This window comes from Pecten maximus, chromosome 2 (genome assembly GCF_902652985.1).
Source record: "Pecten maximus chromosome 2, xPecMax1.1, whole genome shotgun sequence".
NCBI classification, from domain to species: Eukaryota; Metazoa; Mollusca; class Bivalvia; order Pectinida; family Pectinidae; genus Pecten; species Pecten maximus.
In genome coordinates, this window is record NC_047016.1 from 45,341,641 (window position 1) to 45,366,427 (window position 24,787).

At 35.3% G+C, this 24,787-nt stretch overlaps 1 protein-coding gene and 1 long non-coding RNA gene across 17 annotated transcripts in view; one reads left to right on the forward strand and one right to left on the reverse strand.

The window, feature by feature from the left end:
• The window catches only part of LOC117322237, an 86,570-nt gene that overhangs the window by 53,684 nt on the left and 8,099 nt on the right, over positions 1 to 24,787 (reverse strand). The window lies entirely within an intron of this gene.
• Positions 1 to 24,787, forward strand: part of LOC117322234 (CLIP-associating protein 1-like) — a 158,384-nt gene that overhangs the window by 45,502 nt on the left and 88,095 nt on the right. The window contains exon 1 of one of the 16 annotated variants that reach the window (XM_033877038.1): positions 10,509 to 11,775. The exons of the other annotated variants lie outside the window; for them this stretch is intronic. Coding sequence (XP_033732929.1) covers positions 11,604 to 11,775 — 172 coding nt within the window. The 5' untranslated portion in view covers positions 10,509 to 11,603. Of the gene's footprint in view, positions 1 to 10,508; positions 11,776 to 24,787 lie in introns of those variants that run through there. 16 annotated transcript variants of the gene reach the window in all.

Here is a 24,787-nt window from a genome sequence, read left to right on the forward strand (position 1 = left end):
TATAGATGTAGGTGAAGAGGCCTTTAAAAAAGGTTGTCGATGTTTACTGAGTACGTTAGTAGAACTCTGATGTTGATTTTTGTATTTCTTTGAATGGGAATTTGTGGAAAAAGGCTGTGACCCATATATCATTTGAATGGCTGGTTCTAATATTTAAATTCGATGTTGACATTTCTTATAACAATTTTAGGTTAGCTGCTTACTAAGAAGGGGTGTATTAATAATGATTAAGATTTAAGTTGTGATTTTAAGAACCCTCTTTGTCCTTTCTCTAGTTTTTGATTAAGATTTGTAAATGGGTTGCTATAAGAAATATTCACATAGACTGATGGAAATATCTATTAATTTGTTTGTTTATTTGTTTGTTTGTTTGTTTGTTTATTTGACATCCTGACTACTTATTCTAGTGATGTTGACTACCAGGTGTAAATCTATATTAGAACAGTTACTACTGAAGCGGGGCACAGAGGCCCATAAAAATTCATATCCACAATTTACAAAATGAGTTTCTTGTGATCTTTCCCCGTTAAAAGATGGGAGGTAAATAAATGCATTAGGTGTTATATTTCAGCATTTTCATTGGAGTAATTTAGAAATATGAAACTCTTCTCAGAAAGTTTATCAAACGGTTTTTCAAATCCTCCAAATTTATGCTGAATTACAATTTTTTCATCTCATTAAAATTCATAGCTGTTAGAATCATGACACGTGAATAAAGACATGAATTTTACATGTAGTGCGGTGAGCAAGAACATTTTTGATGGCGAGTATTTAGTCAGTGACAATTTTCTTTCTTTGGACTTTTTATATGATTTAGTATGGCGACTTGTGATCCTCATATTACCTACAGTGCAAATAATGTGCTGTGTATTGATTTTCTGTAGAGTATCATTTTAACACTTTGCTTTCTACGTTTTCTGTTAAAGAAGCAATTGGCCATCTTTTGCCATGAATTGGATCTGATTTTAATGTGCCATAAAAATTGAATTGAAAATAGTTGTGTCTTGGAGTGGATTTCTTTAAGGTTTTACTTGTAGCTGGTAGCGATCAAACACTGCTACATGTTTCCAATGTACGTATGTAGTAAAACTCAGTTACATATCACTAGTATTCTGATGATGTCATAGTTTGGTGACAGATGTAAAACCGTATGAAAATTTTGATCAGAATTTCAACAAAATGTGTCCATTTAAATCAGATTGAGATCAATAATAAACAGAATATCAACATCGGGGATTCTATAAAATTATTGACAATTTGAGATTTCTACTTCTCTGTTATACTGGTTCACACAACTTAAACGTACATTACTCAACAACAACATCGCCATGTGTATGTACCTCCAAAATACCGGTCATGATGTAAACTCTAATTCTATATGATAAATTCATAATTTTATGTATAGATATACAAAATATTCCTTGTGTCAAATTTCCACCCTTTTTCGCCTTGTGAACTCCCCAGGAAAACACAGTGAACCCTCTGTTCCTTTGATAAGGGCCAGTCAAATATGTTTTGTAGGGATCGCAGCAGAAACAAACGTTTGCTTTTGTGTTACTAGATTGTGTGAACAAATTTTGGTCCATAATCTTAGACTTCATTAATTTTGATGGGTGTGTTCAATATCTACTACCTTATTTAAAATTGGAATGATGCTTATTGCTCGTACAAAGATTAGGAATATTTCGGGCTTACATAGAACTGATATGACAGTTAAATGTCTATTTCAGTGTCTGTCAATCAGAATTTCATATTGGGAAAGAAATATGAGCTCCCATGGTGCTAGTTTTTCATAAAATAACCCATTGTAAAATTTCTATATTATACGGGTGATATAAAGTGCTCTTCAATATAAGGAAAAATAAAATGAATTTTGTCTGTGTACAGAGATTAAAATTGTCAGATGGTCCAAGATCTTTGGCCGATATTTCAGAGACATTGTGGACTGGCATTTGCCAACAATGTGTCTAGTGGGGGACAGATTGTCTGGTAAATCCGCCTAAGTCCAGATCCATGTTTGAAGGCTCTGTGATTAGGCTTACAAAGCCCTTGTCCTATCACTAACGGGAAAGTGACCGAATATTTCATCCAGACCAAACTTTATAGGCACTTTGCCTTTAATGGGCGATTTGTTTATCAGATAAGGTGATGTATAGAAATAATTGATTATTGAAACTCGGGGCTGTTTTCATGTTTATTTGTACCATAGCTATACTCCTGTGGGCCAGATCCGTCGCTCCATCTGTTTTACCTGTGATGCAGATTTAAAAATAGTTTGCCTGCAGGTGAAATATAACTGCACTTTTTGTTTATAATACATGTGATCTGTGTTATAATCGCGATAAACAGATGGAGGTATTTTTGTTGCAGTCTGTTTATATTTGTTTAGCAGGCCCAGGCCAAGATTTAGTTTAAAGATAGCTGGTGGCTGTTTTTCAAGCAAGCAGATTTTGTTAGGTCATTAATTACCAAATGTTAGATGGGTGTCCATTTTGCATTTCTTCCTTCTTTTATTGACGTTTTATGTCGAAAACATGAAAATATTGTTCAGCATTTAAATTTTGTGGTTGAGTGTATAAAACCAATTTTACACTTCAATGTTTGTAAATGTTTACACAAAAGGAATTACAACAACAAATTAAATTCAGATGGAAAGGTTAATATTGGTGTATTGTAAGGGTTAGTAATTTAAATTATTGACCTCTTTCGGAGTTGATAATGTTATGTAACATAAAAGGTTAAGCTGAGCTTTAGGCAATAAACTGTTTATAGTGATCACTTAATCAATGATGACCAGTAGAGCACAACTGGACAGTGGTCACTGAGCATGATATAGGTATCATATGCTTCACTTGCCGTAAATGGAGTTTGCCTTCAGGCCAAAAATTAGACCGCATCCTTATGTCCAGGTAGTTTACGCGGGCCTGACCATACATTGACCAGACTAAATGTCCACCTAAACAAAATGTTTACCATAAACTGTCCACGCTAATCATAATGTTTACCTGTGTGGTTTGTGTGTGATCGTAAGATTTATAGTAATATCTGTGAGACTGGGGTCAGGGCAGTGTCGGTACTGAAATCCGACCTTCTTAATGCTATGTATTAGCCATGTTTTTCTTATGTATTCATTTACATACAAGATTGTGTATCACACATGGTGTCTTTTAGGTTTTAAAAGCTGGTAATTTGATATTCTGGACAAGACCTGTTTATCACAGTCCTGAATATTGACATCATCCTTTGGTAGACTATTTTAAGGTCAGCTTATGGATGAAGAAATGGCAAAAATTATATAGTTTGAAAAATAAATACATCAAAAATTAAATTTTGTTCTAAGATTAAGCTAATATATTTATTTATTTGTGTAAAATATCATTATAAACTGTTAAACTGTCTATCGATTTTCATTAAAGAATGGTTTACTTGAAATAATTTCCAAATTCCATAAGAGGAATGAACAAAATTTAAAAAAGGAAACCATGTTTGAATGTTTGTATAAACATTGGAAGAGTAATGTGAAAATTCAAAATACCAGTAGTCATCTTTTCTAACATAAACATTCATCAAGTTATCTGACATCTAGGTCAACAAAACTTTAATTTTAATTTCAGTTAGATATATTATTTCTACAGAATTTTTATCGAATTAATGTCCATTTCATTTTTTCATCAATTGAACCATGGAATGTTGATGTTTAGAAATGATTGGATTCTTAATTTTGTTGATAACAATAAAACTTCTAGCATATTTGTGGTAGATCTGGAAATTTATAAATACATGTATATTTAAATAAGAATAAGCATGTTGATGAAATTTTAAGATTTTTGTTCACCAAAAAAATTTTCCATTCACACAATCAGATCAGGTGTCTGAAAACCCTTTTCATTGAAATACATTTCCTGTTCAAATCATACATAAATCTTGTTCATTTCCCAGTTTTATGGAAGAGACCTATTATCTAATTTCCGTGACACAAATTTGGGCGTAACATTAACCAAGTCAATTATACAACTATCTGGTTGGTTTTACATAACAATCTCACCAGATGATAGAGAGAGGTTTTGAAAATGAGATTAAACTACCTTTTTAAAGACGGATTTGATTGACATGCAAATGAGTATAAGCAGTCGATTTAAGATAAGGCTATTGGGATGTTTTCCACTTTTCTTAATTCATTATCAAGATTAGGTGTTAACTGATGAGGGAGGAGATATAATGAAGATCTAGATATGTTGATTTATTAGCTAGATTTTCATCTCTATTTCAATATTTAAAGTAAAAATTGTTCATTTTAAGCTGTATATTTGAAGGCAGTGGTAGGAAAATTTGAAACATTTGAATCTTTCTGGCCTGGCATTTGAAAAATACTGAGTCTTACTTCAAGTTTTATTAGTTCATGGTTTATTCCATAATCAGAGGGGGGACGCGGTGGCCGAGTGGTTAAGGTGTCCCGACACTTTATCACTAGCCCTCCACCTCTGGGTTGCGAGTTCAAAACCTATGTGGGGACAGTTGTCAGGTACTGACCGTAGGCCGGTGGTTTTTCTCCGGGTACTCCTGCTTTCCTCCACCTCCAAAACCTGGCACGTCCTTAAATGACCCTGGCTGTTAATAGGACGTTAAACAAAAACAAACCAAACTACAATCAAGGTTCTGTTGACCTATCATTGGAAATTGAAAACTCGATTTAAAAAAAATTTTTAGTAAGGAAGTCTTTATGATATATTGATGTATATATATATATATTCAGGGAAAATTTTACTATTGTCTGAAATTTGGCAGTGTGACAAAGTATACATGGTGATAAATATTTGCCTCCAGCCTAGCTAGCATAGTAATGACCTGTTACAACTTTCATGTACTGTACAAGTACAATTTAGTATTCTAATCACCTACAAGTACCTGTGTTAAAGTAGGTTCTCTAAATGGATTCGGAACAATATATCGTACGGTGACATGAATATTCCTACTATTTTTCTGTTTTGTGTTAGAATTTAGTTGACCTGAATGAGCAGAACCACAATCACGACTTTATAATGATGACTCTTCATTTGAATAAAATAGTTTAATGGATAATTTCATGTATATTTTGACAATAGGAATATTTTTATGGACTTGAATGTATTTTGTCTTTGACCTAGAAGCTGGTTCACCGTGATCTGAAATGTGGTGAAATGTATTCAGGTAGATCGGAGAGACATTCTGGATATGTATAGATTTGAATCTCAGGTGTGATGATGAAAGTGATTGTCATCAGCGAGGATGAATGGAGAAAAATAAAGTGATTTTAGGCTGCCTTATAAATAGATATAGATAGTAGGCAATAAATTGGCCATAAATCATGAGTTTTTAAAAGAATTTTATTATGGTGAGTTATCTAGAATAAAATTTATCAATGTGTGAATATTTGCATGAAAAAAAGTATGAAATATCCTGGCTTGCACAGAGAACTGTTAATCTACTTTGAAATTTCAGGTATGAATAAGAAATCAAAAAAAAAAGAAATCAACTCTTACACGCTTTTAAATAATAATTGGCTAGAAGTCAGTAAATATACATGTAAGCTTTCATTGAAATAAGTTCTGGTTTTATAGAAGATGGGAAAATATGTAGCTAATCAGTGTTCAAATACATATTTTTCTCTATAAAGAATTAAAGAATTATTCCCCTGATAATGAGATGTATTACAAATCTTTGCTGATCTGCATTTTCTTTGGAGAATTAAGTAAACTTAAAACCTGCAGTTTATTAATTTTGATTCTGTTACAGGTAGATTAATGTAAGTCCCTATGACTGATATTATAAACGCGTGTGTTTCCACACTTTTCCTAATGTGCTCTATTCATACTTAAGAGGATTAGCAAGCTCAGATTAATTTGAGGATTATCAAGCTCGGATTAATTTTCAATTTGACCACACAAGTTAACTGACATGCTTTACTATGTTGTCTCATGTCAGAGCGGAATTCCTGCAGACCTAAATCTCAAAACGTCAGATTCAACAATTGAATGGTATGGAAGAGTTAAGAGACACATTCATCTTAAAATATTCATATATGAATAATTAATTTTCAATTGTTTGTACGCAGAATGCAGCTTTCTGATTGGTTGAGATTTTTTTTTTTTCATACCACTATGAAAAAAAATCTGAGTATGACGTGAAAAATGTGACGTCACAATACGACAATTGACGTTGCGCATTGATTCGAGAAAAAGAATCCCATATAAAACCAGTAAAATTATACATAAAACATGTTTTAAATTAGAAAATAATTTTCAAAAATTAATTACTAGCGTTGATGTCAATTATTTTTTAGTTTCATAGGGGTATGGAAAAAATTTTGTTTGCAAACTTCTGTAAGAATCCGCTACTGAAAAAATGAAATGGATGAGCATTGAAAATCATGCATGCAGCTTGTCAACTTGGCACAATAAATATATACCTGTCTGATGTAACGCTTTTCCACAACCAAAACAAACAAATAAACAAACAAACAAAACATGGAGCAGATATTACAGTTTCATTCTCAGAAATACAATATCTGGAAGGATCTTGTTTTTAAACACCTGTCACTGTTTGAGCGAGGAACCCAGCGGCTTTTGAGTGCAACATGGGGCTGCATTCCATGGTAAATTTATGTAGAACTAAAGATTTAGTTACCGTAAACAGAGACCAATTACACATGCTTTCTGCACATGCTCCTCGCATAGAGCAGTGGACCTCCAACGGTGATAAAAACACCAAGACATGTTGATGTTAGGTGGCCGTTCTGACATGCATTAGGGAAGTACAGGCCCGATACAACGATTACAGAACTTAATCTAGTCTGATGATCAGTATGTTAGGTCACAGTCATTATAATCAGGTAGTTCATGCATGATGAAAAAATTATGTTTATAATGAAAAAAATTTTTTTTTTTTTAAATCAACAATTACAGGCCCACTAAGCCTTTTGTGAGTGGAATACTGGTATATATGATATGGTGGTGACTGACCCTGTACTGTATCAGTTGATATAGAAGTACCCCTCCCTAGACATATCTCGGTAACACTGACGATAAATAGATAATATACTATATATGTATTTATAGTCACCTTTTTGCCTGTTGTATATAACATGAAAATTTGATGCACTTTGTGATTTTTTTTTTTAATTTAAATTTTAAATAATGATTGTAAAGGTGGGTAATACAAGGTCATATAAAACTTCAAGGCCAAACACCCAGATATGCTACATGCCGAATATTATGATATTGGGTATTCTGGTGCTTCAGAAGAAGATTTCAAAGGTTTTAACACTTTTGATCTATGTTGCAATAAAAATAGGTCAAGGTCAAGGTCACTCATTTGAGCAAACAGTGAATTTTTTTTTTTTTTTTTTACATCATTCTACTGGATTTGTAGCATTATCTCTCACTTCTCATTAATTTGTTTAAGGAAGGCAAAAAATTAGTGCTGAACAGATGGGCACAGCAGTATATGATAGATAAGCTGGTAGTTGAACACAATATACCAGTAAATGACATTCAAAAGTTGATGGTAGTTACAGTAAGAGTATGATAATAATTATGACCTTGTCAACAACTACCCTGTATGTATACTACATGTAGATATACAGGTACATGGTCAAAGTACTATCACAATGCTAACCCCACCCTGAACAATATAGATCATCTCGGCCAGGATGAGGTGACCGAGGACAACCCGAACACTATCAATGAAAAGTCTACAATATATAAAACATAGTAACAGAAATGATGAAGGACAATTTATATATATATACTGCATACTTCAGTGAAATTATGGTTACCAAAATGTAAAGTGGTTAATTTTCCATATGGACAATTTAATTTACATCTTAGTCCTAGTTTCTGTTTGTGATTAAAACAGGAAACTTTTAAATCTAGGGAAGGTTCACGATGATTTGGCAGTTTTCACATCTGCAAATTATATGTATATATATATATGTTACAAAGTAAAGGATATCTTTAGAAAGAAAAGGAAACTGGAGATTCTTTGATGAATTTGTACTTGGTAAACTTTTTTTAATGAAACATGAGACGGATAGTGATTGTGTGTCCAGTACACTTACTGAAGGATTGGTTTTGTTGTTACATGTAACGCGATACTGACCAGATACAGGATTGAATCTAATGGTCACCCAGGTGGGGCGTAATCCAAAAACTTGTGATCTAGGAATACATTAACGCTTGTATCTATTGTCCAGAGCATCTTGGTGACAACGAAATAAAGGATGTTTATCAATTTAAAAATATTTAACTGTTGTGGTAAGGTAATCTTATCATTTAACAATTTTCCATGCTTGAAAAATATACTGATGGTTTGATATGTTGTGAAATTTGAGTTAATCTGAATATGAGTACTCCACCTCATACAGGTACTTTATACCTTTTGTGGTGGTTATGTGGTGTATCGTACGCATGGCTTCACCCCTCCAAGCCTCAGATTTAACGTTTAATGTCCTGGTAATCACTTGTCCCTGTAATAACGTACAGTCTCATTCATTGCTTGTAGGAACATTTTCACCACATGGTTGATATTTCTGCTTGTTAAATACTTGTCTCCACTCTGTTGAAGCTGAATCGTATATCAATGTCAGACATCAGGTATAAGCGTTGACCTGCTGGGGCCGCAGCCCCTTTTGGGGACATTCTGGGGGTTTATAGAAGAGACAACTTCACAGCTGGTTAGTGTGACAAAAAAAACAAAAAAATCACATTATTGTGTCAAAGGTGATCTATTTTGAGTTGTTAACAAAATCATAGCTTATTTACATACCATTCTCGTTCTATTATGAAAAATTGATTAAAAAATAATGAGTGTTTTCTGTGTTAAAATCATGGGATAAGATTGTTCTGGATTGTATATATACAGACACAGAGTCAATCCATTAAAAACATTATGCATGTTCACAAAATCAGAGAATACTGAAGTTAAGATATTTTGAAGACCTATAAGAATTCTCAGGATATATAAATCTTATTATTTATTTAATTTTTTATGTTCAATTTTTTTATAGGATTTAAATAGAAAATAAGATATTATGTAATTTTGAACATTGTGTGTGATTGAGTCATTGTTTACACTTAAACAACTGAACCTGCCTGTCTACTGCGGGTATAATGACGGAGTTTAAAATCTCTGTAAGGTAACAGAGGAGTACTGCTGTGTAAAAAGTTTAGGTTGACATACGCCCTGGTTTCACCACATTAAAAACTCACTTTGATCCCACAGATACGATGTACATAATTATCTCAAAGAGTATGTGTTATTATGCAAATGAGGGTCATCACATGTGACTGTTAGTGACATCAGCTGGTGTTCGTTGTGAGAAAGGATGTCGTGCTTCAAGGTCAAGGACAACCTTCAAAATAGTTTTCGGGATATTGTGTAACATTAGAAGATACATGCGTTTGGTCTTAGAAAGTTTTAAGACCTGTTGTGACGGCGGACTGTTGATACAGATACGTTTTGGCAGTGAATGAATCATTCTTTAATTATGGAGAAAATTTCTGCCGTTGTTTGGATTTCAAATTCAAAACTTTTCAAGTAAACCACCGCTGGTGTTAAGTGTACAGGCTAACTGGTTTGTCTGACGTCCCTGTCCGACGTCCCTGTACAGACGTCCCTGTCTGACTGTCCTGATACTGAATGAAACCATTTAGGTGCTGTTGAATAATTTGCAGGATATTTTTTTTGTTTCGTGATGGCAGCTGACATTTTGAACCTTTGAGCTTTTTCCACCTGAGTTAGTGCAGCAACAGTTATGACAGATGTGTGATATACCTGTGTCATTACAACAGGTAAGAAATATCAACACAGAGATACACACCTGACCGTATTGTGCCATTATGCTGCCGAGGTCTTGTCTCGGTCCCTTTCTACGGACAGTCCAGCGGAATGTTTAGTTTGTTAACGGTCAATTAACCACACTGGATTTTCGGTAATTACAGGATATTTAGGACGAGATTGAATGACCTGGTCATTGAGGTGAAAAACGAGGACTCACATTACCTCGTGGCTTCTATACAATGTAGGTAAAAGTAGGTAAATTTTGAAATTCAGGATTATCATTGTCCATGGGGAAATTCAAGCTCTTAAGATTTGTGGAGACCAGTTACAATACATGTACGTTGTACGTGTATTTTACCTATAAGGTACCTATATTCACCTACAGCATACCTTTGTTTCAAGTGAAGCGTACCTGTGTTGCACTTTTTATCCTGTGTTGAACTGTTGTGTAGATACCCAATGCACTATTGACTAGTGACCACTACAAGGCTATCTGGTTAAGTGTGAGATTCTGACCAGGTAAGAAGTCATTGATTTGTCGATGCAGTATTACACCTGTACTTTACCTGTGCACAACTCGTCACAGAAGTATGAGGACAGGTGTATGTAATGAGGACATGTGTGTGTATATAATGATTGTATACAATCGCTGACGAGTCAGTAACAGGGTAGCTCTGTTAGAGGGTGGTGGACCCCCAACACCTGGTCAACTCTCTGACTGACCAACATACCGGTCTTATTCAGCTAATTAGTCAACTTTGTGACATAATTATGATTGGTGATATCTACCTGTAGTAATTAGGTCGTATGTATCTGGTGGTACGCTGAGGACAGCGGGGACTTATGACCATGTGTAGAATCCTGGTGCTATATAAACAGTAATCATGGCACCATTCCAGTGGATTAAATGTCCCTAACCTCAACATGGCCTCGGGCCTGAATCCACTATTGTCAGCGGACGCCAGATCGGACCTTGTTCAATATCGTTTTACCTGGATAATCAAACGGACCCAGATTGGAGGAGCTTTTCATATATCATGCCCTTGTCTATGAGATTCTCATCAGTCCACGTTGTGGATCATCGTGGATCACTGAGGCATGGTGAACTGTAAATAGTGTACCACATATAGGCCTCTAATGTTTCATAATCATGTCAGGGAATGACTGATTGCGTTTAAATTTCTCACCAACATAATTGGAGCTGATCCATTTCCGTATACATGTGATTATTTGTTCTCTCAGATATATAAATTCACAAGTGCTGACCCGAGGAAAAATATTGGAATAAATTTTAAAAAATTGTTTATTTGACAATGTCGGTGGATAAGTAGCGCTGGCTGATGAAGGTAATATGGAGGTGTTTTAACATTTAAAGTGTGTGTATTCTCTGTTTATCTGTCGACACTGTGCGTGAGAGATGTCATTCAGACCCCTGTTTGTGCAGTGAAATAGGCTGTGAAATGTAGAGAATGTGAAAAATCGTAAAAAGTGAAAAGTTCAAATTGTTTCTGCTTCTGCATCATAGAGTCTGTAATGTCTATATGATGTGAAGAGAAAAACGAGTTCAAAGGAGCCTTTTGTCTTGTTAATGTTTTCATTGGATTTATGTGATTTTAGAATTAATGTATGGGATATATCTCGACAGGATTTCTGGTGACAGCGATGTTTTTGGAATTAAGGTATTATTCTACCGAGCTGTGTATTGCAAATATATAAGGCTCGAGTGGAATAGAAGAAAATGGTATCATAGAATTCCTCATCAGTGTCAAGATTCTGAGTGAGGGAGAATGAGTTCGGATCAATCCCCCTCCTCCGAGGAACTCAATGGAGATCTTTGGTCGTCACCATTAATGCATTACACATCTCCGTTTGATGATTTCAAGGAACTGTTTGACGACATCGACGAAAACGACAATGTCTTCCAATTTCCAGAAACGCCCAAGTCATCCAAAATACAGAGTAAGTTGAAATGATGGTATTTCTTTGAAGTTTAAAATCTAAACAAGTAGTATTCAAGTAAATGTTTTATGGAATAAAATTGATGATAGTATAGCTATTGTATCTGATGTCGTCTGCTACTTTTATTGTTTTGATTGATGTAGATCATATTTTTATTATTTAAAACTGACTATTAGGAGAAGACTATTGGTCTAAGGTTTGACTGAGATATTGGAGTGGTTTCTACCTGAACTAACTGATCTTTAGGGATAGGTTGACCCCTGCTGACCACGGTCAGATTCAGTTTGATCTAGGGATGGCTGTAAGCTTTGAAACAGGTGACTGTAAATGACCTGTAGAATATTATGTACAGCCACACAAGGCGATGTGATTTTTATAACAATCATGTTTACACATAACCTAATATCACTGCAAATTCTTCTGTTCTTAAAAGTGGTTTCCATTTTCAAGGACACATTTGTTAGGTATATAAGGGTATATATTCTTCCTTATCTATGTATAATATCGTCTATATTTACATATTTGGTAAATCAGTCATATATTTAGTTTTCATTAGATTTATTTATATCTTATCTACATGATAAAGCGTTTCAGCTATATATATATATATTTAATTAGCTGCACTGTTAATAAGACTAAGGCAAATTTTACGATCACGATAAAACCCTAATTACATAACATTACATCCTTAACGAAGTTACGCAGGCATGTTTGATGCTAATAAGGAAGCAAGTTGATAAACATCAAAAGATCCAGGAATATTCATGAGATAATATAATAGTGTACTATCAATCATGGAAATTAATTATGCAGAAATGTGAAGTTCCAATGTGACAAAAAGTGTGTTAATGCATTTTGTTGACAAGGATTAAAGATAAATTGACAAAATTGCACCATGGTGATGTTGACAACCTCAGAAATACATAAACACATCTACATCGAAGTATTTGTTGTGTGTCAAAGTTCATTAGTCTTACAAGATTTCGCGTTGATAAGTGTCAATCAGCTGTGCGGCATATTCAATTAGATCAGTGTAAAATTGTTAGGTAACATCCCAAGTGTTGTCTAGGTCATACAGTTGCCCCAAGGGAGGCACTTGGTGTGACGCTAAGTGTCCCATCAGATAGAAACAGTTTCACCTGCCTAGAATTAACATAGGCATGTAACACTGGAATTATTCTGTATTTAATTTTACCAGAAAGGAATAAGATATTCGAAGTATACAGGCCGGTGACTAAGGCAGGTGACTTAAATAAATTGTATTTTAGTCGTCAAGGTTAAAGGATTCCAGTAATCCAGAATTGATTGGCTACGAAATAAAAGCTATACTTTTGGTTGCATTTAATTAAACTGATTTCTTTATGATGTAATATTATTAATGAAAAAAAAAATGAAAAAAAAAAATTTCTGGGTTGATATTTCTTTCTCAGGTACATATAACTGCAGTATTCACCTCGACAAAAGTCTATAATTGATTAAAGTATTTTATGTTACACAGAAACATATGTCCATAATGTTTTTGACATTAACTGGTTTCTCTAAGTCACCAATATAGACTATTCTACTATGATACTGACATCAAACTTCACTTGATTTTGCCATCACACCTTATAGGTTAGTAATCAAATTAGTCGATGGCGGGCTTGTCTATTTAGCACCGTGTTGCCGTTGGAGTAGATATATAAATTAAAACGCCAGGGTAGAACTTGGCAGATGTTCCAGTAGGTTTGTATAGTAGTATGTTAGTAGGTATACTCGAGTGTTGATAGATAGAACACGCCTTATCACCGGTAATCAATTGAAATTTGACTACAATCTTTGGTGTTATCAGAGACATTTTTTTGTACTCCGATTAAGATCTTGTTCTTTTTTGTGCACGATATTGTTGTACTGAGGGTCGTACCTTGTCAGAAGATTCAGCATAAGTGGCACCAAGCTGTGACAGGCTCGGTCTTATTACCAACTTTATATACAAACCTTGAGGTGTCCGTGGCATACATTTTAATTTACCTCACCATTTCAGCTTCTAGTTAGCTATTAACAGTTACCATGGGAGAACAAAAGTATTTGGAATTTTGTGCCTTTGGATTTTGGATCCCTCTTGCAAAACCTTACATGGGAGAAAGCAAATGATAACTTTAGAATTTTCCTCAAGCTCAATGGAGTAAACAGGGTGATGTTTCCACACCATCTTTATTGGAAAAAATGTCTGATAGGAAAGAATTAGAAATTTTGGGACATCACATATGTGTAGAATCAATTGAGTATCTGTATCGACAGGCTGTGGTTTTCTGGGTGTACTGACAAAATCTTCACGCTTGACACTTGCCGAACTGTTCTGATCAAGTCTTACACTCCATTAAGCAACGGGTGCAGACGGCTAATTACCTACTAGAGGGTAGACCGAGTTTAGAATGTTATTGGACTATTGACATCCAAGGTAGTAGTAGATTAGTACACACGTATTTAACATAATGAAATAAATACTAGTATTCTTTTCCCTGTCATGAAATAAATACTAGCATTCTTTTCCCTGTCATGAAATAAATACTAGTATTCTTTTCCCTGTCATGAAATAAATACTAGCATTCTTTTCCCTGTCATGAAATAAATACTAGTATTCTTTTCCCTGTCATGAAATAAATACTAGTATTCTTTTCCCTGTCATAAGATTTGAAGTGAAGTTGTACAGAACCGACAGTATTGGAGGAATTGGTCGTGTATAGTGAAGGAGTTTTAAGTTGTTGAAGTATAATCGAGGATATATTACAAATGGCTGATAGGGAGAGTGGCGCCTGATAATCCTGAGTGTCAAATCTCGGCACACCGTTGGGTATCTCGAGCTCTGAACAGTCTGCGTTTGGTAGATGTCGTAACTGTTAGTGTTGGGTACAAGCCAAGGCATTGGTGGCCATGGTTTCCCCGACTTATCACATCTGCTAACAAATTTTAGACAAATTTATTTGTTCTGGAAGATAACTACAGGTGATCTTCAGACTTACATACAGAGATGTGAATCACTCTCGTTAACAATACAAGATTTGTACCTGTCATTAAGATGGCTGAATAAAATCTGGAAAATAAATCAATTTGTCAAAATGGTTCTTCTGACCTCAGCAGTTTCTTTATCAAGGCATGATGTTCACAGATTTTCATATTTTGGGTATATAGTTTTGTACCAGTACTTTTTATTGTTTTTCTTTTCTAGTCCATTAAAAAAGGTTCAAATGCATAAATTCATTTGCTGTTCAGTGATCATTATGTCAAAGACTTCTAAGGTATACTAATAGAAATAAGCGTCATATTTTCTATGGAAGACGATTTCATGATGGATCATGTTGAATGTTACTGCAGATGTCAACATGTCCCTAACACACAAAACAATAATACACGATGCCGTGGAGTATTTAAAAACTCAAAACAATAATACACGACGCCGCAGAGATTTACCTTAGAGAAATATCGATATTCGGTCATAAAGTGTTATCAGGGGCTTACCCTTACGCCACAGGTATTGTCAAATTAAAGGGTTACTACCGTATGATTACAATAATCAGTATCATGGAATGTCCTCATTTAAAAAACATTCTCCGAATTCGGAGATTTCAGATGGAGATTTTTTTTAAATTGACCCTAATTTCTCAAAGATTTGATCTAGTTAGCATTGACAGGAGACTTGTCCCTGAAAAATCTCACAGTCGTTATAGTAGATTTGATCTAAAATTTCAGCATGACATCGTAGATAATTTGTACGAGACTTTACCTAGTTTACTCGTAGGAAATCTTCTGTCATCAGAAGTCTGTTTACAGATGGTGGGTAGATTGGCCATATCTAGATAGATGGCCGATCACTTTAACCCAACCCTACATTGTATATATACAGACTTAAATCTAATTCCTGTTCAATTTAAACTGTAATGGTACCTATCTCATCTAATCCCATCCTCGGGCTGGACTAACGCCCGACATATAGGTCTATATTTATCTAATACCTGTTTAGTTCGGGCTCGAATAGTGAGGAAATTTGAATCTTAATTGTCCGCCATAGGATCTTAGTACAAGCAATATTGTTTAGACTGGTATTTAGGGAAACTGATTGATATTGAAGCATTAAACCGCTAATTTCTATTTATAGTTAAAATGATCAATGGATTTGAATGTGTGGTATATATATCGGCCAATATGTATCAATGTGCTAGCCAAGAAAACAGTGAATAAACCGGTCAGTTCTCCTATACTAGTTTCATATACCACCTTTATAGATGAAATAAATACTAAGAGTGCATATCTACCTGTACAAATAACTTAATCAACAGGTACATAAAGGTAAAGATTAGATACACACATATATAGATATCTATATCTTGAGGTATGATTTATCAGTCGAAATATTAGCATGACCGCAGCAATTATCCCTACACACCATACTTTTCTTTAAACATGCAAACTCTGGACTCGACAGTGTTTTTCGTAATTTTCAGATTTAAATCTCTTCTGTTGGTAGAATTGCAGACAGTATATTAGATATTACTAGTAATGAATGAAATGATTTACATGTGAGTCGAATGTCGTTTATTTGTCTATCAAACAAGACTACGGCTCAATTGTCATATAAGCTGTGCTTCAGAATTCAAAGAAATATGGCCCTGTCATAATATGCAGACTTACCTGAAATGCATACACTGCTATTGCAACTCAATACGAAAATGGAAGTATTACATTCAAAATAATTTCTTTTCTCTTTTATTCCGTTGGTTCACATATTCAATTAATCAATTCAGATTTGAATTCTGTACGTTTTTAGACTATGGTGGGGAGAAATAACGGTCCCATTTGAATTAGATTTGCATACATCTCCAACTTAATGTCTTTCAGGAATTGTGTAATTAAATTATCATGTTTGAAATTGGACCTCGTGTGCAATGACACATCATTTTCATAAATTACCACTTGTATGTAATTATTTCGTCTCTGGAATAATGAATGGAAAAATCCTGTCATATCCATATTAGTGATTTTATCTGGTGGAAATGTCTAGGTGACTTTGTTAGACTACGCAGATAATCATGTCAATGTACTTTCATTGGGATTAGCTCAAGGTGGGGGATGAACGAGGGTTTTGTTGTTGAACTAGTCATGCTTAATTGATTCATTAGGAATCTTTTTGATATGCGAACCCTTAGTACAGTTTAATATATTGATAAAGAAGAAATCTGCTTTGAGGCCATGGAGTGAATTTTTGTTGGGAGATATTTGTATCAGTCTCCCTAGGTGTGAATAAACGGAATTACTTAAATAGTTGTTGAACCTGAAAATCCACATCAGATATAGGACATTACACACAATAATTTTTGTCCTGTAGATTAAGATACATTTATCAAGCACCTAAATCTCTGTAATGTTGATTATATGGAAAATCAGAACTGTTTATATTCATACATATATGTTCAGTCGTAGTTACAAAATTAGATATTTATAGGTAATTGCTGGTACAATTTTTTTTTTGAATTGGTTAATTCAGTAATAGTTTGACTATGTTGTGTCAATATTTGAGTGCCTGATGCCGGCTTTTATATCTCCGTGTTTACTTTGTAGAAACGATAGAAAATTAACTTTCAAAATATTTGTTTTCCAAGAGAAACATGCCCCAAATTAGCTACAGTTTCTGGGTCATCCCACGGGTGTTAGCTACTGTCGAGTGTCAACAAACCTTGAAGAGCTGGTAATCTTTTGGATCAATATTGGGTATGAAAATACAAGGACGTTGGGACAATTTTTTCATTTGTTGATGCCAGATATTTACCAGATCTTCAAAATACCAATACTGATAAGATTGGTTGTATGTGGATTGTGCTTAGGTTTTACATTGGTTGTTCTTCGCGGCCAATATAAATCAAAGTGTTACCGTGAAAGGCCTTGTATTTGCCCAACATTTTAAATCTACCTCAATAATTCTTCTCAAAGTAAACACACATATTCTGCCCGTCATTCCAGCTACCGAATACTTGAAACTGGTTTTCCGTGTATCCATGACCGAATTGAGCAAACACACTCCAGAAAATGTCAGGAGCTATGGAATTTTCTTACAATAGTTTGATGAGGTAGAATTTGAAAAAAAGAATTACATACTATTTTTCAGTAACTTTTATTTTTATGCCAGCTTCAATTTTTATTATTATTTTTTTCCTGTTTATAATATACACTTGGTATCTGAAGCTTTTTCAGCAGTAAAGGTTGTGACAGGATTATCGGACATTTTATTGGGGATAGTGGTCTCTGTCATGGAAGTCAGTATGATGTGACAGTTTTATAGTGATAGTGATCATGGTGTTAAAGACCTCTAGAATGACAAGGCCATTCTGTAGTAAAGGGTGTCCTTCACAATGGTCAGGAGATGGACACCACATCTCTGGACAATAGCGGTCAGTTTAGGATTACAGCTACCCTACACTGACCACCTAAAACCTTCTCGATGTTCTTACTCAGTACTAAAGGCCCAGAGAAATAAAGATGTTTTATAACTATTTGGAGAAAATCACTGACATGGGATATATAGATTGGATATTAAAATGACTGGCTTGGATATAGATTGGATTACATTTTCAGTAAAAGTTTGAATGGAGGGTGGGTTTATATCCCTACAAATATTTTCTCCTGAGTTCTAGCTGAACTGTAGTGAACTATTCCATGTAATTAAGCTAAAATCACCCAGAAAACTGAGAGAAAGAGATAGCCTGATGTCCAGTCATGGTCAGGCGGTTGGAATCTTGACCAGACTGTGACCCCAGGAGTAGACAGTGAAATGTACGGACCCTGATTAAGTGGACGAAAACTGATGGAGAATGGAGATGGTGGGTGTTGGTCAGGCTAATGAAGGACTGTTGGAATGTTTGTAAAGAATTATTGAACCCTACATGCATATGAATAACTTTCTAGAGGATTCCTGTCTCTGTTAATGAAATTGATTAGATTTCATCGTTATATTACCTTATAAGTCGATTTAACTTCTGAGAGATGAGTCATGTATTGCGTAATCATCAACGCTATATAAATATCCTGTGTGTGGAGAATCTGTTTCTAATCGTGTAATAACTATTTATATTGCTGATCTCAGTATTTTAACCTTTACAATGTCCCTGAATCAAATGTGTACTGATCACAAATGGCCCATCCAAATAACATCATTGACTATAGACATTCACCGTAACATTGGAGTAAGGTGACCTTAGGAATGTTGACCGACATGTTGACTGTGACGTACTGATCTGCCAAGCTATTTACACATTACATAAGAAGGGATGGCGTTTGTGTAGGGATCTCATAGTCCCACTTTCACTGCCCCAGCTATGCCGTTGGTCCTGTCCGTGGCCAGCTATCCTCGTAACGCGGCGCCAAGCTGCTCCTCTGGTCATAAGTAGGATTATCCCCGCTTTGATAATGTGAACAGGTAAAATTAACCGTCAGTTTGACATACCACTGATAATCTCATAAATTTGTCGAGTCATCTTTTAATCGTCTAAACGTTAAAGGTTGTATTAATTATATCAATGAAATATTAATTAATGAAGAGACCCTGGAATGGATTTGGCTATTGCATGAAGACTTTCGTAAAAAAGTAAACATTTTTATGCCCCAGCCATGAAATGGGGGGACATATAGTGTTACCCATGTCCATCTTGTCCCGTCGCATGGCGTTGCGTCGCGTCACTTCCCATTCCGTCCAAATGCAATGAAACTACCTAATCTCAGGAACTGCTGATGCAGCAATCCTCACCAAACTATATTTCGGGCTGTCAAGTGGCAGCGGAGGCATTTATGTCTTACATTTTTCTTGTTCTTTTAGAAGGATTTAGAATAAAACTGAACCTGTAAGAATCTTGATGAGGGATCCTTTTGCCAAATTACACAAGTATAAAATTGACAACTGGTGGGATGCCACGTTCAGTTATTCTAAAATAAACCGCCCACAGGTCATGTGATCTTGTCAGGATGTAACAGATTCCGATCAGTAAAAGACATTCTTGGCTCCACGTAAGACATTGTTGGTGGGAGGTCTGAGCGTCCTAGTTACTGGAGGACTAAGGACATGGAGGACTAAGGACAGACAATGGCTATGATGTGTTAAATCCACCAATAAACAAGCATTTCGGGAGTGTGAGGTCGAGAAGACTATAATTTGTGATCCAAGCTTGTTATGGTTGGGTATCACTAGGTACAGAATTTATGGGGTAGTAATAATGGTATTAGGTAGTGCTGAAATGGTCTTAAAGTTTAAATACGGTACTAAAAAGTCAATATAATGTTTAATCAGTAACTGTCAGCAGACTGTGGAGTAGGTATGAAGGTGGGTGTGCATGTTTGTCAAATTTAGCTTGTTAGATATTAAAGTCTTAATTATTTTTGGAAAGGAAGCTACCTGTTTCAATGTATTATTAGTCTATAAATCTAGAGTGTCCTGACAAGTGCTGAATGGCGATCACTGACCGAAATTTAAACGACAGTAAACAGAGCGGCTAGCAGCCTAATTATGTCTATACAGGTAGATAATTACACCCGGTAATAATCAGAGTTACACCTAGGACAAATCTAATTTTACAGACCTATGTTAGTAAGCAGGACTTCGATGCCAAGTTTGTACACATGCGGATATGTACATGTTCCGTCCTGTAGATTTATCATAATCACAAAGTGGAGATATTATCATCGTAATAACGACACGCAATTGATACCAACTTAAATCTAGACCGCAATCTGGTTTGTCTTCTGATATAAACACGTAGGTCATTGAGTATTTGTTACAATTTGTAAAATTTTCGTGACAACATCTTTAAGCTAGGTCATTATAGTAGGCAGACTTCCAACTTTATATAAAAACGACAATAATTGTGGTCACATACGAGGTTAATCCCATATCTTGGCTGTATTTTTTCTGTAAAAGACTTGGCAGTGAGTTATGTTTTATACGAAAATGTCCCAGAATGTCTTGACCCAGTCAGGAAGGAAGAGAACTGGTGATCGGAGCGGCCATTGTCATCACTGATGTTATCTGTGTATGTTGTCATCAGCTAGTTTATATAGTATGGTATAACTTACTGGGTACATCAGTACACCAAATCAAGGGACTTCACTCCTAGCTACATTACTGGTGTGACACCTTATATTACACTACTCTGCAAAAACCTGATCTGATATAGTGTAATAGAAAAGTATTACCATATAGTTGGCCTCGAACTTGGGACCACAATATCTAATTCAACAGGTCATGTCAGATCAGGTCAGGTCAGGTCAGGTCAGGTTATGTCAGAGGTCAGGTCAGGTCAGGTTATGTCAGAGGTCATGTCAGGTCAGGTCAGGTCAATATCTAATTCAAATGTACACAGCGTTTCACACTATGAATCACCAACACATACTACAGAAGCCCTGATAACACCAATGACCACAACACCGATGACCACAACACCGATGACCACAACACCGATAACCACAACACCGATAACCACAACACCCGATGGATATGCAACCACCACTTTACCAAGAAATGGAGCCTTACCAGATACATATGATACATGCACCAGGCGGAATCGTACACCTGCACCATTGCCAGAATTCAATACATTCTACTTGCAATTGAACCTGTGTCTACTTGTATTTGGATTTTAATTAAACCTTTCTTAGTGGAGCCATACAACAGCGGCAACGTTCCGATACTACCCCACGCCATCTGACAACAACTTTGCGCCACCAGTAGTGCAAGCTAATGGTTAGATAGGTTAACTAAAGCATTGGACAGGACTCCATTAACTTGTAATGTATCAGGACAACAAAACAGCCCTGCTCCAGCATTCTTGGCCTAGCTTCAGAACTCAGAGCTTCTGACCAGCAGCACTGTTTCAGAACTCCCAACCAAGCAGCACAGTTTCAGAGCTCCTAACCAAGTACCACAGTTTCAGAGCTCCTACCCAAGCAGCACTGTTTCAGAGCTCCTAACCAAGCAGCACTGTTTCAGAGCTCCTAACCAAGCAGCACCGTTTCAGAGCTCCTAACCAAGCAGCACCGTTTCAGAGCTCCTAACCAAGCAGCACCATTTCAGAGCTCTTAACCAAGCAGCACTGTTTCAGAGCTAAATAGCTCCAAATTTGACATTATGCTCTAGCCTTCCTGGCATAGCAGATCTAATCCCAAAATGTTTCTTAAGAACTCTCGTCTATAACTTAGGAATATGAGGTGGCATGTTGGTTTAGAGGTGTCACTTGTTCTCAGTTAAGTAGAACATTTGGTAGGAACTGTCGTCATTTGAAGTTCAGCAAATATATATACTTAAATCAACAAATACAGTGTTAAGTCAGCGTAATGGAGAGAGATGACACGTCTTAGAAAACTTGACCGAGAAACGTTGGTCCTTAATGTTTGACCTACAGACATTTTGTAGGGATAGGACAGTCTGTATTTATAAACATGCTTATTGTTATTTGTAAAATACTAGAAACATTTTACAACAAACTTCACTTTGTTGGGATAACATTAACACCGTAGACATGTGTTAATGGAGACATTCCTGGACAACTTAGGTAACCATGATATCAGTAAGTGATGTATATCGTCTGATATTGGACCTGTACATGTCAATATTTGGTTCCATGACACACTGTATACTGGCACATCAGGAATAGTTCAAAAATATTGGTACAACAGTTCATCAAAGGGTTCTACTGATGACTGGAGTTGTATAGCTAATACTTGTTTTCAATTCAGTGGCATTTCCCCCTTTTAATATTCAATTGATTTTGAATTGGTGTGTTTTGTGTGGTATGGGGTGGTGTTAGCCTACGTGGGTGTTGGGTAGGGATGTATGTCAACACTTTTGTGTGAAGTGTGTATTGGTCAAAGCCATACCAAGGTACAAGTTAGGTCTATTGATGTTCTGTCCGTACCAATTTACATAATGCTGGAGAGTTTGGTATCATATTCGAACCATACACTGTGTATGTATACATATTTATACTTGTTTTTCTTTAGAGGGGAGATCAGAATTTATATCGAGGTCAGGACAGTAAATATATGGTAATGATCGATTGATATTGGATTTATGCACAAATCAGAAGTTATCTATGAATGAGGTTTTAGATACATTTTTATGGCATTCTCAATGTTGATCATATAGCAGAAATGTTCAAATCAATTTTCTTTAATTTGATATGAATGGAAAGTTTGTAATGTGATACACAGGCACCAGAACACCAGGGTTGAATATTCGGTGAACGATCTAACCAAAATGACCTCTATGATGAAGGACAAAAGTTATTTGCTTCAGACTTATATATTATAATTGTGTTTATCAAGTAAATTTTATGTCAAAAAGTATGTAAAGGATTAATTCTATTGGCCTCGATTTTCAAAAAGTGAGAATTTTTATTGACTGTAAAATTGTTTGGTTCATTTTTTTTTTTTTTTTTTTAATTTGAAGAAAAAGGATATTTAAAATCTTTCTAAAAGCTGGTATGTAGTGAAATGAACTTGTCTAGAGTGACACTTTGGTGGGTTCTGAGGAATTTATGAATTTAAATACTATTGGTTTGTTTATAGCGAGGTCTGTAGTACTTTACTGATGGTAGTAAATGTCTGAAAATTTGAAAATTATTATTCCAAAGATCATACCAGTAAAACACAATCTTAGATATTATTTGGGAAAGAAGGAGAGAGAAATGAGATAGAAATATCAGAACGAAATTGGTACGTCCTTGCCAATGAATAAAAGAATGAAACATTTTAAGACAAATATATACATTTAACAAAAACAATATTACAGAATTTGTGGCTATCAGAAGTTAATGGTATTTACAGCACATGTCACTGTTTTGTTTGTTTGATATTTAAGTTTGACCTACAGAAAGTACAGTTTGTGTTGTCGGCCTTAAGAGTCGATACAGGTATAAGCCTATCCCTACCTCGGCAGACAATGGGAGGATCCCAAGAGAGCTGGCGCCCATTGTCATTGTCGAATGCCTGACAATTTTGGTCCGTTTCAAGTTTCCCTATATGGCAATTAAAGGGTTTTATGTAACAAGTGATTGATGCAGTTTGTGTATTGGATTCGGTACCTTTGTTCATTCGGACATTGGAGGATGAAACACCAATACAGTAATAATGTTCTAGTATTCAGCATAAAAATGTAATTGTTAAGAAAAAAGTCCAGATTGCATGAAAATTTGTTATGAAGAAAGAAACAGATGCCATATCAAAGTATCAAATGATATGAAGGATTTGGGAGATTAGTACCTGATAAAAGTTTTCACATCAGAAAGAAAAGTAAAAAAATTGCTTGTTCCTTTCCTTGTAAATAATAAAATCCTAATGGTGATAGAGATATTTTTTTTTTACATTTTTCCAATGCTAAATGTTAATTACGGTAATGAATTTTTAACTCACCTACCTGTCCGGCATCAACTTTTCCATTTAAACAACTTCTTCTCAATAACCAAGAGGCCCAGAGACCTAATATTAGGCGTGTTGCATGCTGGGATGAAGGGCTACCAAGTTTGTTAAAATGAATAACCTTGACCTACATTCAAGGTCACAGGGGTCAAATAGGTAAAAATCTAAATGATTTCTTCTCATTAACCAAGAGTTCTAGGGAGTTGATATTGGGTCTGTAATATTGGGTCTGTAGCATGCTGGGGTAACTCGTTACCAAGTCTGTTCAAATGAATGACCTTGACCTTCATTAAAAGTCACCTGCGTCAAATAGACTAAAAGTTTACTTATTTTCAATAACCAAAGGGCCGAGAGACCTGATATTTGGCTTGTAGCATGCTTGGATGATAGCTAGGAAGTTTGTTCAAATGTATGACCTTGACAATGATTTAAGTTTGAAAGAGTTAAATTGGCCAAAATATATGAGACACCTTTCAAATAACTGTAAGTTTGAAAGAGTTAAATTGGCCAAAATATCTGAGACACCTTTCAAATAACTGAGACCCTGAGATGTTATATCTGGTTTCTGTACACTTGTTCT